The sequence below is a fragment of the Misgurnus anguillicaudatus genome, chromosome 7 (assembly GCF_027580225.2).
Source record: "Misgurnus anguillicaudatus chromosome 7, ASM2758022v2, whole genome shotgun sequence".
Taxonomy (NCBI): Eukaryota; Metazoa; Chordata; class Actinopteri; order Cypriniformes; family Cobitidae; genus Misgurnus; species Misgurnus anguillicaudatus.
Genome location: NC_073343.2, coordinates 27,451,816 through 27,472,369, shown reverse-complemented (window position 1 = coordinate 27,472,369; position 20,554 = coordinate 27,451,816). Strand labels below are relative to the sequence as shown.

The 20,554-nt window shown below is 39.4% G+C and overlaps 1 protein-coding gene across 1 annotated transcript in view; it reads left to right on the top strand.

The window, feature by feature from the left end:
• Positions 1–20,554, top strand: part of ldah (lipid droplet associated hydrolase) — a 71,166-nt gene that overhangs the window by 33,875 nt on the left and 16,737 nt on the right. The window contains exons 4-5 of the mRNA XM_073869685.1: positions 889–1,058; positions 11,137–11,377. Coding sequence (XP_073725786.1) covers positions 889–1,058; positions 11,137–11,377 — 411 coding nt within the window. The remainder of the gene's footprint in view (positions 1–888; positions 1,059–11,136; positions 11,378–20,554) is intronic.

Sequence of the window (20,554 nt, the reverse complement as noted above, 5' to 3'; positions counted from 1 at the left end):
GAATGACATGAATGCAAATAAATGATGACTAATTAAAATTTTTGGGTGTATTGTTTCTTTAATTCAAAACTATGAAACACTTGACAGTTGTCACTGATTCAGAATATGTTCATTAGTCTTTCAACAACAATCCAATTCCAGATAACTTAAGAGACCCTCAGGATTTGTTTCACACTCGCAGTGATTTTTATTCCAGCGCTTCTCATTATAAAACAGGTCTAAGTAATTAGCCATGTGCAGCCATGTCAGCTGGGATATCTCTATTATTTTAGTAAGAGGAGAGAGGATGCAGTGCTCTCCAGAAACCATATATTGTGAAACGTCTCTTGAAGGAGCACTTCGTCTATTTATGTCTTGAAGCTAATATGAATTATTTCTCTCTCCCTTCTGGTACTCCCATCTTCCAGTGTCTCATCATCAACAGTTCTGCTCTCGTAACTCATCACAGTGATACATGTCTCAGTCTCACCCAACCACAGACCAGCTTCTTCTCTGTCCTTTCTTCTTTCTTTTGTCTCTGCGCCTCTTACTCTTTTCATAGGTTAGCGGTGCTGAATTCAGAAAGCGGTTAATATCAAAGTCTGCCAAGCGCTATCAGGATCTCCAGTTACCGGAATTGTTCAATAGAGCGTAATCTTACTCCTTTCCAAAGAAATAATGAAGAACAAGATGTTGAAAGAAAACTTCTCACAGGGTGCGATTACCAATTTCGACTGCCTGCTGGGTCCTTCGCAATTTCCATGAACTGTAATCGGAGGTCCCCAATCAATGAAATTAGGCACCTTTGCATATATTCATTTATTCATCACGATGAACAATCTGGCGACTGTTTTGGCCGTCATGTAGTGTTTGAGGTTTACTCTGTTTTATTTCTGTTGTGGTTTTAAGATGCATCTGTGGCTGAGAAGGAGGATGTTTTCGGGCTTGATGGACAGATCGAACACAAGCTGACCTTCCTTCGCAAGCATGTGCCTCGAGAGACAACTCTGCTGCTGATTGGTCACTCGATCGGCTGCTACATTATCCTGGAGATGATGAAGAGAGACCCGGAGCTGAAGGTATATACAGTATATGATAAAAGCAAATCCTTTGAAGTAATAATGCTTTAAAAAATGCAGTTTTTGTTTGTTTGTTTAAGTTTAAACACACTTTGAAATGCAGTGAAATTGGTGTGACTAACTTCTGTAGTTTGCAATAAAAAAATGTAGGAAAAAAGTAGAAAATAGAAAAAATCGAAATAAATGAATAAAAGGATCTATTTAAATCCTGGTGAGAATTTACACAATGGACCTAATAAAATTAATAAGAAAATAGTAGAATATATATGTACAAAGTATGCATATTGGTGAAATATAAAATAGCGCAAACAGGCAAACAACTGTATTAAATTTAATTAAATTAAATATCAAATTTATATTTATATTTTATACTATATATAATGAAGAGTTTGGTTCCAAAACGCAATAAATCCATTTTGACTATTTGGGAAAAAATGTGTTTACTATACCAAGAAAGTGACAAGATGAAAACCACTATTTTCTGTAATAACATAAAAAATTCAAATCCATAATTTGATTTTCAAAGATTTATTATAAAAACTGAATTTTTTCTCGCAATATGCAATAAATCCATGCCATTTTTTCAAAATGCTATAAATCTATTAAATCATTATATAAATGTACATTCATCTTTGCCATGTTATATTCATTTAGTTGACTGGTGGTATACACTGATTAAAAAAAATGTAACATTAATAGCATTAATCAAAACACTTAACGTACTTTGTCATATTAAGAACACTGTCACTGCAGTTGTCATCCTTGGGACGTCATCGCTGAACTTTTTTGACTACGATCAGCTGTAAATGTCGATTTTTGTTGACTTAGAGTAAAATAATGGAAAGTTTTTCATAAGATCCCCTGGGGTCAATGTGTTAGCATGACAGAAGCTTGATGCTGCCGTATGAGAACAAGCAACAGCCGGCATTTTTCTGTCGCCCGAGTGCCCGACGTTTAAGTTTCTTTCCCACCACAGAAAACCACCACAGGTTTATCAATGCCATCAAAAGTATTTTTTTGTTTTTTTTTCTTGTTGTTGATCACGAAGTACAAAGTAGATAAGGAAAACCAGGATTCTGTGTGTATTTAACGTGCCGCCATTTTTGTTTTCAATGCGTGAAATGGTGCACTGTGATTTGTTGAGCGGATTTATTGCATTCTGCTGAGAAGGACGTCTGCGTTTAGCGCATTTTGGGAAAAAAGGGAGGAAAGATGACAAAATAACACGGTGGATATTGGATTTTGCATAAAATTAAGAATTTACTTTTTAATACTGACCAGATACATATTGATTTTGGTGGTAACTATTTTTTTTTAAATGCCGTTTATTGCGTTTTGGACTCTATGACCGTATATATTTATATATTATCTTTATGATTATTTTGGTTTACTTGTATTATTTGTATTTATTTATTTTAACTTAATTTTATATCATTAATATAATATAATAGGCAGTATGTACTGGGTTGTAGGGAGGGGTACTTTTTTTTTAAGAAAAAAAATAAAAACCTGTTTTTGTACAAATAATTACATTTATCTTTTGAACGTTAATGTTGAAAACCCTATAATGTAAAGATTTTGCCAAGTAACAAACAGCAGCTCATAAAAAGGGCTGTTTGAATAATTCTTCGTACTGCATATTTGCCGGTACTCAGTTTTGTTGAGTACCGGCACCCTTAGATCACCGCCTTCGGCTAATGTTCTCTACAGCTCAGAATTGCTCCCTTAAACGTCTTATTTTAAACAAGTGAATAAAATAAGCTCCCTAACAACTATTCACTCATTCCTTGTTTTAATGCCCATCTGCTGATTTTCTTCTGGTTCACCACATTAAACGGTACAAATAATGGCTACCACCTTCTACAGAACCTCGACCACCTTGGCGATTTGCAAGTTTGGCATCGCAAAACAAGGGGCCAATATATGGTCACTGCATAAAAGTTAGCAATGCCTGAAAGCGCAGTGAGACAGGATTATTATAAGACATTTGCTTGCCGTATAAAAAGGTCAGGAGATTAAGTAACACCCCGATTTTCTTTCTCCCTCTGGGGTTTTCCAGCTCCTAAGATGTGCTTTTCATCATTTTTATTTTCAAGGATTTTTTATCCGCAGATCTTTCTCCCTCACTCAATTTTTTTAGTAATTCCCCTCACCAAAGGGGCGTGTTGTCCTACTAACAAATGGAAATGGGTTTAAGCTCCATTAATGGGTCCGGTGCTGTTAGACATTGCTTTGCTTGCAGTGTTAAAGATCTATATCATTATTTTTGTAAAAATATGTTCTGATACTTTTGGAAACAATCCTCATCCACTCTTGTGGAAAACTTTTTAAATGATCGTTTTAATACAAGCTACCAAGCCGGTCTGTTTATTCTTCCTAAATTTTCCCAATCCCAACATCAGATTCACTGGTTGCATTTTGACACATACTTAAGACATCGTTTCAGAAATCCCCTTACATAAACTATGAAAAAATTTTTTTATTCAGGTCATTAAAGTGACTTTTTGTATTTAGATATGTCGTGCCCCAAAGACCATTACATGCACGGGAGTAGAGAAAGATTTCCTGTCTTGCTGCAGATTGCAGGCTGCCAGGAAGCCAACCTGGCGATTATGCCTGGTAACATATGATGTGTGATAATCACAAACTGTTACTAGATATTTATTTTGGAGTAAAAGGGGACCAGTTAAGTCGGTTGAAATGATGGTAGGGGTTTCTGTAGTGTACTTCTGGTGAAGAATGCCTGCAAAATTCAGCGTAGGACCAGGTGCGGCATGAGGTAGGTTGGAAAACTTTCCTAATGCAATTCCAAGCTCGGAGGAAGAGTTTAGTGATCTACTACACCTGGAGGGGTTTACTATAAGTGTTTGTCTCTGTCATAAGTGCAGTTCCATGTCTTTCTCTATGCCTTGCTAGAAAGTTGCTATGCAGTGACACTGAAGACTGCATATGCCATTTGCAGAAAAGCCAGTCTAGAAAGAACGCTTGATGTGTGGCTCAAAAGTCACAGCAGGGACTGGAAACCTGCAGGCGTTTACAGGCCAACACCTCAGTCTGAGGTGGAGCACTAAAGAGGACAGCTGGAAAAACCCTCTTAAGTGAATCTTTAAAGAGCACCTATTGTTCGATTCACGTTTTTACATTTCCTTTGGTATATAGACGGTTTCAGCATTAACAACATAAACAAGCGGCTGTCGTGGTCTGCACGTAACTTCCGGTTAGATTAGATTACCTAGGAAACCAAAACATTTGTTATTTTCGACGAGGCATTTGTTCAAGAGATCAGTTTAGCAACTAGTCAGACCATTAAAACAACGAAACCGGAAGTAAAGTTCGGATCCAGACGTGTATCACGTGCGTCTGATGAAACCGTCTATAGGTGTGTATTAGTACATGTTAAGGATATGCAAAAGGTACAAACCCCAAAGTAAACGATGACGCGAGCTATCGTCTCCAACGTAAATCTCTTTTCTTGGACTACAACAAACACACAGATTGTAGTCAACAGTTTACTTCCTGGGATTGGTGATGTAGTAAAGACCGACATTATCATAACTCCCCCCCGCTTTGGACTTACAGCCTGTAAGTTAACTCCTGTTAGCAGCCGAATCTTTCAAACATGGTAATGAGTGTCATTTCTGGCTGACGTCAGAGCAATTCAAGCCAATCACAACATACAGATTAGCTGGCCAATCAGGGACGCAGAGCTTTTCAAATCTGTGCGTTTCAGAAAGAGAGTGAAATCTGGAGGTACAAAAATGTACGGTATGTAGAAAATAACAGTATAAAAAACTGATTTTTTTGGCAAATTTCGGGTACAGACAACAAAGTTGTTAAAACGATCCCATTCACACGTCTCTTTAAATATGACTTTAAAGCCACAATAAATTGCAAAAAGCAAACTTTTTTGGTATTTTTTTACAAATGACTTATCTGTGAGCTTCCTTATTTTCAAAAAAATAATTTTCTCATTTTAATCTTAATCAAAAACGCTCCTCGAAACCATCGCTCTTTACGAAATGATAGCAGCAATTAGCAGTTAGTAGGGCTGCAACAAACGATTATTTTGATAATTGACTAATCTACCGATTATTCGGCCGATTAACCGACTAATCGTCGATTATTTCGACGACTAATCAGTAAGTTTTGAATGACTATTCAGCTTTTTCAGTTAGTTAAAACATTAAGTTATACATATTCTAACTAATAATTAAAAAAAAGAAAATCACTTCAGCATTTGAAATAGTTATTTTAATGAACTTTGAGCAGGTAATTCTCTTAATTTTTCGGATTTCAGTCCAACTAAAATTACACACACATGCTTTCTAACATTGTTTAAATATTCTGTAAAAAAATAAACAAACACTAAACAGCAATTTTAACACAAACATCTCTTGTCAGCAGTATTAAAGCAACACCAAAGAGTTTTTTTTACCTTAAAATAACGTTTCCGAAAAAGTTTCAGTGGTTCATCCACACAAAACAGGGTGAATGGCACTTTCACATTCACTTTGCAGCCCTATATCGGCCAAAACCGCAGTAAAGAAGTTTCCAACTGCTGGGTAGCGGTCCTGTAGTTCGAGTGAAAACTACAAAAGCTTGCTTTACGGCAGACCTACAATCCAATCAGAGCCAGCTATGCTGCCGTATTTACGACAGTGGTAATGAACAAATACGCTTCTAACCTGTAGGGGGAGCAACGAGCAATAAGTCTTTAGTGTTGCTTTAAGAGCTTCTTTTCTAAAACAGACTATAAGATCTAAAAGTGTTTATATAATATAACTATTTATTATTACTATCCTTTCTCATAAACTCGATCATCCTTTTTTATATGATAAATAAATCATAAGATTACTGTAATTTTATTGGTGACATTTTGTAGTAAGTGTCCATTTACCATAATGAACTGATCTACATGTAAATGAATACTTACTTAAATATGAAGTAATGCTGAGTTATGACATATACTAATCATAAACTAATGAAGGGTCAAATCACGACTTTGCAGGCTCTTACATTTGGTTAAGTGAAACCAAACGACTACTCGACAACAAAGATATTTGTTGACAAAGTATTATTGTCGACGTTGTTGTAACAACGGAGGAAAATGAGACAATGGCTACTTACGTTTCATTGTGACTTTAAACACTTAAATTAAGTATACCAGGCCAGTAGTTGGTGATGTCCGAAACGATGTCCGAAAATATAATATGCATCACCGTTTTTATGAATTAGCATTTTTGTCATTTACACAGAGAAGACGACTGTGATGTTTTCCAAAACATAAGTTACACTCTGTAACCCATTTTCATTTTCAGGTCCCCAATACACACAGCCTTTTAAACGAACGAGCAAAACGAATAAAACGTTTTCATTTTTAGTTCAAATTGGTTCGTGTAAATGCACCTTTTTCCTCAGTGGAGTGATGCTATGTTATTCTGACACATTGTTTCTGTATCTTCTCGGGAGTGAGCACTTACGTGTGTGGGTGTCTGAGTTAACTTGTGGGCGAGAGCTTGTGTCGCGGTCTTCTGGGTGGGCTTTTGTCCGGGGAGCAAAGTTCGGCCTGACAGTCGTAAAGTTATTGGCATTATTTCATGCTTCACTCAAATAAAACATCATTATAGTCACGTCATGAGCCAAACAAGGGCTTAAACATTACAGCACACGGCACTGGCTCAAATTACTCTCACAACAGCTTCGGATTTTAAAGCTCCCAGAACGACCCGTCCAACCCATTGGATATGCGTTCACACGGCTGGGAAACACTCGCAATATCGATGTTTTTATCAATTATTACACGGCTCTCAGGAATGCTTGATTTTGATTGGTTAATCGCTGCATTCTGCTGACAGATATTTTTGTCTAATGACCGCTAAGTTGTATAACTGAATGTTGTCCCATGCTAACAATGTCATGCATAATTGTGCTAATTTCATATCACTCCATGTTTTCTTTTTCTTATTTATCAACATCATTTCAACTTAAATTAAATTTAATGTCCATTTAGTTACTTATTCAGAAAACAAAAACTTGAATTTCTTTTATTAATATGTGATAAGTTTTTAATCATGAAAGTTATTGATTTTAACCATTGACATGGTCTTTGCCAATATTAAAGATATCAAGATTATATTTTCTTATTTATGTAGGTTTTGATTTTATGCAGAAACACAAAATCACAAAAAAAAACTTTACCTGGGTTTTCACAGGCTGGGTCACATATGAGTTCCTAAATGCTAAGTAGCTTCTCGACTGACATTGCATTAACCATCGAGTTACTGTAAGTGCTTTTGTCGAACAAGATGAAGGCAGGCTTGCTCTGCGTCAGCTGTAGGAAGTGTCATGCCGTCTGAAGCTTCAGTAGATCTGCGTGTCATTAACATTCCTCCGCTATCCCAATCCACCCTCACATCTCAGATCCGTGGAAGTCAGATTGTGACGTTTAAACTCTCTTCACCCCATCACCAGATGCAAAGCACTCCTTCCCCCCTCCTGGCCATAGCAGACTAGCAAAGGAAGCTTGTATAGGTGAAAGCGTGCATGCATGTGTGAGTGGCTGTCTGTCTTTCTGATTAAAGAGCCACTCCCAGAGTCCCTGTCAGATTGTTCTGTGTTCTCTTCAACATTCCTGTGACCTCCAGGAAGAGGAACTGCTTCTTGTCAAGTGCATTACTTACACATCAAAGATCACCTGCTACACACACACGCGCGCACACACACACACACACACACCCACAGTCAGGCATACATGGTTTATGAGGACTTTCCATAGACGCAATGCATTTTATACTGGCCAAACTGTTATATTCTATTCCCCTAACCTACCCCAATCCCTAACCCCAATGTCACAAAAACCTGTTGCCAGTCTTTAATCTATAAAAAACTACCTGTGTCCTCATAAACCATGGTAATAGCATAGTTAACATGTCATTATACACTATTCATGTCCCCGTAAACCACATTTGCCAACCCACACACACACACACACACACACACACACACACACACACACTCATTATGTGTCTGTGTTTTGACACTAGGTTTGAGAGAGGGTGCGCTGCAAAAATAATTTGTGACCCTGTCTGTGAAATTCAGTCTAACGTCTCAGAATTTAATTATGAGATTAGAAGCATCAAAGTTTGATATCATATTGATTTCAATCTTTGACATGCCCTACTCAGTCAATATTAAAGATGTCATGGTTATATTTTCACAGAATGTTCTTTGCATTATGTAGGATAATTTTTTGTCCAGGAAAAAATATCAAAACCTGAAATATCAAAACCTGAAATAGCAACTCGTTACAACCGAGGTATGCAGCAAAGCATTTGTGAAGCCACAACGCGCACAATCTTGAGGCAGATGGGCTATAACAGCAGAAGACCCCACCGGGTACCACTCATCTCCACTACAAGGAAAAAGAGGCTACAATTTGCAAGAGCTCACCAAAATGGAACAGTTGAAGACTGGAAAAATGTTGCTTGTTCTGATGAGTCTCGATTTCTGTTGAGACATTCAAATGGTACAGTCAGAATTTGGCGTAAATGGATTGAGAACATGGATCCATCATGCCTTGTTACCACTGTGCAGGCTGGTGTAATGGTGTAATGGTGTGGGGGATCTTTTCTTGGCACACTTTAGGCCCCTTAGTGCCACTTGGGCATTGTTTCTGACCATGTCCATCCCTTTATGACCACCATGTACCCATCCTCTGATAGCTACTTCCAGCAGGATAATGCATCATGTCACAAACCTCGAATCATTTCAAATTGGTTTCTTGAACATGACAATGAGTTCACTGTACTTAAATGGCCCTCACAGTCTTCAGATCTCAACCCAATAGAGCATCTTTGGGATGTGGCGGAACGGGAGTTTCCTGCCCTGGATGTGCATCCCACAAGTCTCCATCAACTGCAAGATGCTATCCAATCAATATGGGCCAACATTTCTAAAGAATGCTTTCAGCACCTTCTTGAATCAATGCCACGTAGAATTAAGACAGTTCTGAGTTTCGATATTTTTTCTATTTAAAACTTGACTCTTCTGTTGTTACATCATGTACTAAGACCGACGGAACATTAAAAGTTGCGATTTTCTAGGGCGATATGGCTAGGAACTATACTCCCATTGTGGCGTAATAATCAAGGACTTTGCTGCCGTAACATGGCTGCAGCAGGTGCAATGATATTACGCAGTGCCTGAAAATAGTCCCCTGCTATTGAAAGTAACCAAGGGGACTATTTTCGAGCACTGCGTTATATCACTACGCCTGCTGCAGCCATGCTACAGCAGCAAAGTCCACCATTCAAATTTATACAGGTTTGGAACGACTAAAGGCCGGGGTATACTTTTTTCCGTGTCCGCGTCTGGCTCGCGTGCGCACGCGTCCGCGCAGCTTTCCGAGTATAGTCCCCGCGGCTACACGCGGATGGCCGCGTTCGACACTATACGCAATACAAATTATTTCTTATTCAAATTATTATTCTAACAGGCTGTCAGGGCAGCACTGATTTGGCGACATTTACAGTACATTAAAACTTTAGGATAGGTGAAGAAAAGTAACTGATCCACCTTTGCAAACACAGTTTAGAACAAACAACAAGACAACAAAAGAACAGGAATCAAACGAACATGCTCCAGAGCTTTCTGTTCTTGGAAGAAGTAAAAGTTAAAGAAGAAAAACGATAGTGTGTGTGCAAATGCTGTCTATTTCCTTTATATAATTGTTTATAGTGGCGTGTCCTGTCTAAATATTTTCACGCGCATGCGCTGTCGTACACGGACTGTACGCGCACTGTCCGCGCGGTCTCAAATTTTGGGCGGCACGCGGACGGTCCGCGCGGCCGGCCGCGGACCCTCCTGATGACGAAAATGACGTCATGCGGACGGCGCGCATACGCGGACGTCCCTAGTATACTTTCGGCTTTAGGGGTGAGTAAATGATGATATCAGTGATTTCAGTGAACTATTCCTTTAAATAGATTTGTACTTTCTATTACTTGTATTAAACATTAGTATATCGGTAGTGTTCCGCAATGCTTGTTCAGAACAGATTTCTAAGTGTTCCGACTTTTGATTTTTGTTATTTGGGCTAATAAGCAACCAACCACGTACCCCAATGCGATAATGACCACTCAAAAAAACTTAGCATCTGCACAGTAGCATCCCAACAACCACCCACAACACTAGCATCATTGCAGATGGTTTTGCGAATTTGTCTACAAATCACTCAAATTTGCTCTTCATTCCGAAACATTTTCTCTTCCAATAATGGGACTCTGGATTTTAAATCTATTTTTTCACTGACAGTCATATATTTTTTTATTATTTTCATTCCTTAAGGCCTGTTTAGATGATAAATCCGGCGGCAGCAGAACTTTGCCTGTTCGCCTGTTGCCGGGCGTGATGAAACCGCTGCTCCTTCAGGATTCCAGCGCTAGCCGAGTTTGAAGTTTAGCGGTTTGAAACTGAATAGATTACATTTGGCACCGCTGACAAAGAATTGTGCTGGCCATCACATATATTACACAAGAGAATCGAAGATATTGCACTGTTTAGTTTCATTGAAAAATACTTGGCTGGAACTGCAAAGCATTGCCGAGACAGATGAAGCACATCTACTCTGTCATGCTCACTGAATGAGTCTAGCTGCCTTCTACTCAATGGCCAAACAGAGGCAGGTGTTTCCTGTTTCTGAAAGTCTCTTTTTCTCTCCTCCCTTTTTCTCCCTCTCTCTCTTATCGATTTTTTATAACATCGGGGCCGCGCTCATGTCATTTTTCATAGCTTGATAACTCTTAAGCGTTGAAATTAAGATATGTCATCTTTTTATGATTAGAAGCGTTCTCTGTGCTGTCATAAATATCGTGTGTTGCGTTTCTGGGTGTAACGTTTTCTTCTGCTATTCTTCTTTTTATTGCCTGTGTAAGTGTTGTTGAGTTAGACCAAACAGCAGAGAGACGAAAGGTTTGGCTTTTTCACGACTGACCCACATTTAGGGTCCAAAATGATAAAAATGTATATTAATGAGGACCTTGCTTGCATTCATACCAAACCATTGATTTGTCATCCTTAGGTTTTGAAGGCCGTGATGCTGTTTCCCACCATCGAGCGCATGGCCTGTAGCCCTCAGGGGAAGCTCATGACCCCTTTGCTCTGTCATCTTCGGTACGCCGTATATCTGCCCATCTTCTTGCTGTCCCTGCTGCCCGAGAGGCTGAAAGCTGAAATTGTGCGTCTAGCCATGGGGAATTTATACTCGCTGGACACCTCCATCGTACCAGCCACCGTCAGCCTCATCAATGTAGACTGTGCTGGTAAGTTTTTACAGTTACAGGCCATCTTTACATTTATCAGGGTTCCCCACGGGTCCTTGAAATCCTTGAAAGTTTGTGAATCTGGGGGAAATAATTCAAGGCCCTGGGAAGTTTTTGAAAATATACACACATAGATACAGGTCATTGACTATTCTAGTACTTCTATTTTATGCAAGAAGCTTTCTGGAAAAAAATTCATATTATTCCCTGTGTTGTGTAGGATAATATCATACAAATTCTAGACTTTTAAGCAAACGTGCTAAACTGTTAACTTTAAATGTTTATATAGTTTGTATGCGAATGTTAATTGATACCAAAATGCTTTTTTGCATAGTTTATTTGTGTTTGGAAAATGAAAACGTCTTGGGTTACGTATGTAACTGTTGTTTCCAGAGAAGGGAACGAGACGCTGCGTCTCCCTCGCCATACTTCCTTCGTCCCTGTAACGCCGTATTTGGCAATATTTCAGATAGTGACATACTTCATGGCTCCCTCGTCACCCTGTCTTTGTCGTTAAGCCTCACCATTGGTTGAATTTGATATACACATTTAGATGCACTTACCACTGGAGGCCCCCAAGTGTCACCGCAGTGACGCAGCATGAGTTCCCTTAAAAGGGAACTGTAACAGTGTATCTTAAAAGGTAACACGATGTAACCTTGCTCTCACTTGAAATGTGTCCCCACATTGAGTCATTGAATTTGATGGTTTTGGACCTGGAAAGTCTTTGAAAGGTCCTTGAATTTGAAGTTAACTAAGGTGTGGGAACCCTGATTTATCAGGCCGTGTAATGTAATGGTTAAAGATGAACCAGTGGGATTCATCTCAGTATTTTATGCTGTAGTAGAACAGCTTCAAGATTTTTAATGCATCATAGACAAACAGCAGAACCCTGTCAGAAAATGGTCAAAAATTGTTCCCTAGCTGTCACTGGGGCGGCACTTTTTAAAAAAGTATACCTTTGTACTTCAGAGTTACATACTGGTACCAAATGTATACATATCTGTACCTAAATGGTACATATTAGGCCCTTTTAGAAGGTGACATCTTGTGACAACTTTTTTAAAAGTGATGTCTCTTATGTAAAGTCAAGTCACAGGGTTTTTCTCCTAGGAGTTTTTTTCCAACCCCTAGGGAGTCAGCTGATATTGGCTTAACTTAGCACCCTCTTTTATACGTTACATTATTACTACTCTCGCTAGTACGGTATAATCTTAGCTGCTCTGCTGCTTATGTTGTGATTTTTCTGTGTTTTTTCCTGCTTTTATTAATGTAAAGTTGCTTTAATACAATTAAAGAACTGTGTGCTATATAAATAAAATTAATTGAATTGAATTCAAGTCTAAAGAACAAAGTTTAGTCTGTTTTTATAGTATGCGAACCTGTGTGCATGGTCGAACGCAAAGCCTGCAAAGTATGGTATATTTGACTCGTAGGTGTAAAAACGACATTCGACGCATTGCGCCAAAATGCAATGCATCTCCTGGGCTACATACCAGTGACGGTCGGTGACTTCTTTTTTCGAGGGCGCATGATGCGAAGTTCGTCACAACACATATGTAGCCCGTCATGTGTGTGGTTCGTAATTTCAATATATGTGTTTGGCGCGTCAAGTGAACCTATGTGCATCACATGCTTTGTCAAAATAAGTGCCTGCTGCAGACGCGTCTAAAGGGTTTATGATAAAAGAGACGCTCGCGTTTGCCAGATACTCGCACTTATTTTGACAAAACACCTGATGCACATAGTTCACATGACGCACAAACACATATTTTGAAAACATGAGCAGCACACATGACACTCCGAACACTTATTTTAAAATTTGCGTCCCTCGGAAGAGCAGTCACGAGCCGCCACTGCTACATACTAAATTTTTCTGTGGGCGCATGCACAACCGGGTTAAAAATTTCAGAGGTAGGCGAATGTACTGAAAATTGCGTCACGCGCACTGTACGTGGACCCTTGTACATGTAAAAAATGGACTATACTTCGGTCTTTAGTAAACAGGTGAAGTCACAAATCTGTTTCAGCAATAGTTTTCTGTATGATGCAGGTTCATTTTACTAATCCTTTCGCAGGACTATAATAATGTTATTTTTTAGAATTCAAAATCAAATAATTTTTTTCACTTTTTATATAAATACTTTCATGATATTCAGATGAATGTTTCTAGTAATATAGGTTTCAGCAGTTCAAGTCAATTGTACAAGTCTCTTCATCCTGGTTCTTTTTTTTCTTCTTCTTCGTTTCCATCTCTCGTTATTTGGATTCTGTTCCAACGACCTAATCCTCATTTCAACGAGGTGCTGAAACTTTTCAGAAAAACATTCGCATACTGGCTTCTCTCCAAATTTTGCGTTTTTTCTTTCTTTATCGTGCGATAAGAAGTATTTCACCACTTCAAAGGTGAGTCGGGTGATCTAGTTCAGATAGAATAAGTCGAGGCCAAAGAGGAAAAAAGCTAATAATATTTGAGTGGCAGCCAAGCGAGCAGTGTCTCCCAGTGTTTTGAATAAAGTTTTATTTATCATAACTCATATTTAATCTCGAGGGCTTTCAGAACACAGACTAATGGTGCAGATGAAGTGTTGTGAGTAGGAGTAATTAAGAGGCCTCTCTAGCGAGCGAGCGGACCAGTAACACTGAGTTTCTCTCTAGGTGAAAGGCTGAGTGTTTTCCCTGTCTGTCCTGGGAAGAGAGTGATGGATGTTGTGATGGCCAGAGAGTCTCTGCCAGAGAGGCCTCAGTAGAGCCCAGAGGCTTAGTGTGAGCTCTAGTCTCCATTCACTTTGTGAAGAACCAGTTTTCTCATTTGCCCTTCCTTTCTCCTTTTGTCTTTTGTTTTAACACCATTATCTCTGCTATCTGTTTTCGGTATAGTTTCTGTATATTATATATGTGACCCTGCCTGTGAAACCCAGCAAATGTCGTTTTTTGATAAAGAACATTCTGTGAAAATATAACCTTTATATCTTTAATATTGACTTTTTCCCCATTTTTTAAAAAAGTTGCCAGCCATTTTTCATGATTTTCACGAAAGTTTTAGCCTTGGTGCCAGCCGATCTTAGCCCCGCCCACAACATTTTGAGGACGGGAAGATCGGTCTGGGGTTTCTCCGTTGAGGAGACCCAAAGCTGGTCGACCAATCAAATTGTCAGGGCAGGCTTTATACGATGATGGACAGATGATCAACAGTAACATAACCAACCACGTCACCAAAGAGCGCGTGTGTTGAATCTATTTACAACGAAATGGCTGCCGCTGTAGAATTCAAATATGTGGATTCTGACACTGAGTCTGTTCTAAAAGATATCGACAGAGCATTGATTTTAAAAGAGGAACAGAGAAACGTGATCAAGGCATTTGTTGATCAGAAAGATGTTTTTGCCATCCTTCCTACGGGATTTGGCAAAAGTCATCGATATAAATAGCGGTCGTTGCCAGCTTCTTTTCGGAACCCCGGAATCGTGGCTGCTGAATAAGTGGAGGGACATGCTATGCTCCGATATTTTTCAAGCAGAACGTAATGGGTATCGTTGTGGATCACCTAATGTACAAATGGTAAGAGATAGTCTGACTGTATGACTTAGTACAGTGTTCTTCACTCCCAATCCTGGAGAGCCGGTGTCCCGCAGAGTTTAGATCCAACCTTAATCAAACACACCTACCTGTGATGTTCTAGTGATCTTCTAGTGATCGTGAAGACATTGATTAGCTTGCAGGTGTGTTTGATTAAGGTTGGAGCTAAACTCTGCAGGGCACCGGCTCTCCAGGATTGGGAGTGAAGAACACTGACTTAGTAAATACTTAATGTTGTGTTATAAATAAAAAGTTGTAAACATAGTAGGTGTTGATGTACGTTCGCTAACTCAGACTTCGTATAATCACAATGTTAGTGTCATTGTAGCGAAATAACTAGCAGTTCGGTCTGGCTGCAAAAGACGTAATTTCAACATGCGTCACACACTCCGTTGCTCTGATTGGTCGTAGGTCTATCAAATTGAGTGCAGAGGCATTTTTCGGTTGAGATACGCCTCATAATCATAGCCCGATGGAGCGGTCTCAGACTCAAATTCTGACTAGAATTGAGTATGACAACGTCAGGCTACAAAAGTTTAATACCTTCCAGAAAATGTACATACAACATATATCAAATTAAAGAACAGACCCTCTGCTTTAAAAAAAATAACGTTTCATCATACCTTTATTAGTTTTCTTTTTATAACCTCTCAAATATGGGTAGGTTTCTTTTGTAAAGGACTTCTGATAGAGATCAGATTCAGAGCCATCCTCAAAACATACACAGACATACAGCTGTTTGCCCTGGGGCAATACTTCGGGGTTTTATAATTTGGGTAATAGCGCCACCTGGTGGATCATAGTGGTATCACAGATTGCCGGAAATACTCGTCATTGGCAGGGAAGCGTTTTCTCTCAATTGACGACTGAACTCGTCAATGGCGGGGAACGAGTTAACGAAGGGATCACACAAGGCATTTATGGGAGTGAGAGGCGTCTTTTTTGAATGGTTTTCTATGGGCAGTGAGCATTACGCGCAATGTTTATGGCCTCCGGACGCCTCGCGGTTTTGCTGCCTGCCGTGATGTACCTGACCCGAAATTACCCAAATCACTTTTTACCCGATGTGCATAAATATTTTTTTTAAAGAGAGACCAGACCCGAGACAAATCCGAGAAAATTTGGCTGGAGTCCGACCCGAACCAGCAACTTTTTTTTACCTGACTGAAACCGAATGTAAACGCCACCGATGTGTATGTGGTCTGCAGCCCCCCACGCACCAGTCAGACAGAAAGAAACCCTGTTGGCCTTTGTTATCTGACGACGACACCAAGGTAACCCCTAAAATGTGCATTCAAAATTGATTGACAGGTCTGGCTTAAGGGAAATTAACACACCATATCGCAAGCGGTCATGGCAAAAAAAAGGGGGGGGGGGGTGTTGGAAAAGATCTCAATGCACACACACAAGATAGTTTGGGTCGTTTGAAATTACCCGAGACCCGATGCCGCTATTATTATACCCGACCCGTGTCCGAGGCACATGTGAAACTTGTAGACCCGAACCCACTCGTGTTGGACATGGGTTTTTGGATCTAAGTGGACCCGTGAAGACCTCTAGCTCACGCTTCAATATTTGATTGACAGGACAACTTCCTCAGTGGTTGCTAGTAAACGCAGCGCACTGCTCTTTTTTAAAATAAACAAAAAAAGGCAGTGCGGCACGGCCGTGTTTTAACAGTTAAAAATCTGGTTCTGTGTGATCGGGCGCTATGGTCACATCAAAGATTGAAATCAATGATTGAAATCAAACTTTGATGATTTTAATTCAACAATTCTTCCAAACTTCCCCACTTGTATTCCACATAAGAAAGACAGTCTTAGGGGCGGTTCACATTGCGCATCTAAAACCATGCAGAAAATGCGATCGTCGCTTGGTTCTTGTCACATGACCTGCGGTGCGCTTGCGGCATTCTGAAAAGTTGAAATGTTTTTAACTCGATGCGGTGCGGACGCGCCTGGAAAAAACTAGCGCGTCGCACCTCCTGCGCAGCGCGACCACATCGCTTCCATTATGAACATCGCTACATTTGAATACGCGCTTGAGCATGCAAAATGTGAATCGACCCTTATAAAATAGTTAGTTTCAGTCCTTGATTCTGATTGGTCAATAGGTGTTTTTATATTTACGATAAAGCACAGCTTTGACCGCTGCACCCAACGATTATCACTGCACAGCACTCTTACTGTAGCAACATAAACATGTGAAATATTCTGTTGCTGTTCACAGTCGTTTAGGGACTACTTTTTCGGGTGTAAGGAAGGCTTTTAGTGATTTTACTTGAAAATTTTGTGATTTTACATGAAAATTGCATTGATACATATTTTATTCACTTTAATATTTGCATTGTGTGGTAACCGTTTTATAAAAGCAATAAGATACTCAAGGCTAGTGCTGTATCGTGAATAGGACTTTCACGATATAGCACAGCCTCTCATACCTTATTGTTTACATATAGTTTAATGGAATAGTTTACAGCATTTTAAAGGCAGGTGCATGATTTTTGAAAAACACAAAAGAAGGTCCGGGTTCTATTGGGATACTGGCATGCTTGTTTAGGTGATTTCAAATGTCAACATTGGCTTTCAGAGATCATGCACCCCGCCTTTAATATAAAAAAATTGAAGAAACAAAGTGATATACACCTGGGATGGCATAAGGATGTGTAAATAACAACATAATTTTAATTTTTTGGTGAAATGTTCCTTTAAGAAGGACTTGACGGTAAGTAAATGATGACACGCTGTGGCTTTCTTCATGGGGAACTTGTCTGTCATCTGAAAGAGATGGCATTGGCATTTCGACAATTGTGAAATTAGTAATGATAGTATTTGTGCTTAATCAGTCTACTCGCAGATGTTACCTTTCCCAACCATGGGAATTATTTTTCACTTTTGGGAGCCACAAAGAAAGCTATTTGTTAGTATTTGCCTGCACACCACCACCCGCTCCATTCTTTCCTTCTGTTCTGCACAGGGAATTAAAGTTGCGCTCCTGACAGGCGCTCATAAACATGTTTTTCATCATTAGCACTTCTCATCTCGTGTCAATTGGAATAGATTTTGGTTCTTTCATTTTTGTTGTGGATTCTGGAATACTTTGCCACAAGGAAGTTTTGATACATAATCCCTTGTTATTCATCGGAAAGGCCAGGTGGTCCCATACAGTATGTACGCTAGCACATGTGCATGCGTGCGTTTTGTACCATTGAGTGCTGGCTCGTGACTCCGTACGAAAGGCTGCTCGAACTTTCTGTCTTGCATTACATACATAATTAATGGCTAGTTGACAGACTTAATTAAGAAAGCATGTTGCTATTAGCTGGAACTTCCTGGGCACATTTAAGGATTTATTTGCTCAGAAATCCCTTTCCTTGAAACCGAGAATGTTGATATTTTGTTGTTAACTGCATGTGGAGCATGCACACAATGTCTGTCATGCAAAGATCAATGTTCGAGCATCTAGGAGCATAAACGTCAATGAGGCATGCCTGCTTGGGATCCGCCGGGAATACCGCTATGTAACAGCGCTTAATGTGTTTTATCCTTTCAGCGGACTGCACAGTCCACTTCACACGGCTTCTGTTTTTACTAACCTGACCACTTATGCCAGTTCTCACGGCAATTTTTTATGATCGAAGAAACTTTTGCGCTTTTCTGTCGGGGCTTCTGTTGACCTGATTTATGAGAACCAGGAGATCTGCCCTGCCATCTTTGGAGATGCAGTTTGACTTTTTGAACTTCTGTGTCTTACGTCCGTATTGCTGTTTCAATCATAATTTGGCTCACCGGGGAGAGCGAGAAACCAGAGCATGGCGGAAAGTAGCTCCCTTTCCTGTTGGAGCGGAACAAAGTTAACATCGACCTGATTTTGGAACCTTAAGGCAAAACTCATAAGCTTTCTACCTGGCACCTTCGTTTTGGAGACCTTTATTCACTTCCTTGTCCGACCACCTGTTTCTGCTTGGGGGCTTGTCCGGAATAATGAATTCTTTTGTGTTGGTGAATTTGGCAACAGACACTTTTGCCTCTCAGCATATTGATCAATTGTTGTGGTTTCCTGTAGTTTTTTAAAATCATAGATGCTAAAAACAGAATGGGATCGTCTAATGGAGTATAACTTGTTTTAATCCAGTGCAGAGATTTATTTGTAATTTTTATGTTATTTACTGCTTTCTACATATAATCAACAGGATTCCCACAGGTCCTTAAAATCATTGAAAGTTTGTGAATCTGGGAGGGAAAATTCAAGGCCCTGAAAAGTTTTTGAAAATATACATACATAGATACAGGTCATTGAAAGAGCTTGAATCTATTTTATGCAATAAGTTTTCTGAAAAAAAATCCATATTATTCCCTGTGTAGTGTAGGGTAATATCATTAAAATTATAGACTTTTTAAGCACACATGCTGTTCGCTTTAAATGCTTGTATCTTCTTTATGCGAATGTTGATTCATACCAAAATGCTTTTTTGCATAGTTGGGTTTGACACATGAATACGTCTCGGGTTACGTATGTAACTGTTGTTCCCTGAGAAGGGAACGAGATGCTGCGTCTCCCTTGCCATACTTCCTTCGTCCCTGTAATGCGTCTTTGGCAATATTTCAGATAGCGGTATACTTCCTGGCTCCCACGTCACCCTGTCTTTGTCGTTAAGCCTCAACATTGGTTGAATTTGATATACACATTCAGACGCACTTACTCCTGGAGGCGTCCTCAAAGTGTCACCGCAGTGATGCAGCACAAGTTCCCTTGAAAGGAACTGTAACAATATATCTTAAAAGGTAACACGATGTAACCTTGCTCTCACTCGAAATGTGTCCTCACATTTAGTCCTTGAATTTGAGGGTATTGGACCTGGAAAGTCCTTGAAAGGTCCTTGAATTTGAAGTTAACCAAGGTGTGGAAACCCTGTTACAGTCTGTTGTGTGCTTTGAGATCAATGCAGGGTTCGAGAGAAGAGAGAGTTGTGATGAGGCACGTGTGCAGCCTCCGCAGCTATCTATACTTTATATTGGCAGATACTATTTGCACCTCAGTATTTCTATATATTAACAGGATGCAGTAAAAACAGTGTTTAAATAATTATATTTATTACAATTATTAAATGGATGCATTATTGGGGGAATAAATGCCCTCCCTACCTTGACCCTACCCAATTTTTCATTCTTAATAAACACTCTATAGGCACTTTATTTTCACTTTTCGACCATTTTGTTAATTTTTATTGAAAATTAATGCCATTTTGATCTTATATGTGACTGGAAAAATGGGAAGCGAGGTCAGCAAAAGGTGGATTTGATCGCATCAAAAGCCATATCTACGAGTTTTACTCACTACTGAATAAATATAAATGAATCAAAATTTGTGTTGCATTTCCAGTATGTTTTACAAAAAGCTGTTTTCAGTGTTAAGACTAAAAAATGTATTACAGAAATGGTTCTTCTAAGAATGGATCTTTGAGGAACCAAAAATGGTTCTTATATTGCATCACTGTGAAGATCATTTTAAGCACGTTTATTTGGGCACAGGTGTCATTCCTCGTGCAAAGAAACGAAAGTACCCAAGCCATCCAAAACCTCAGACAAAAAAATCTTG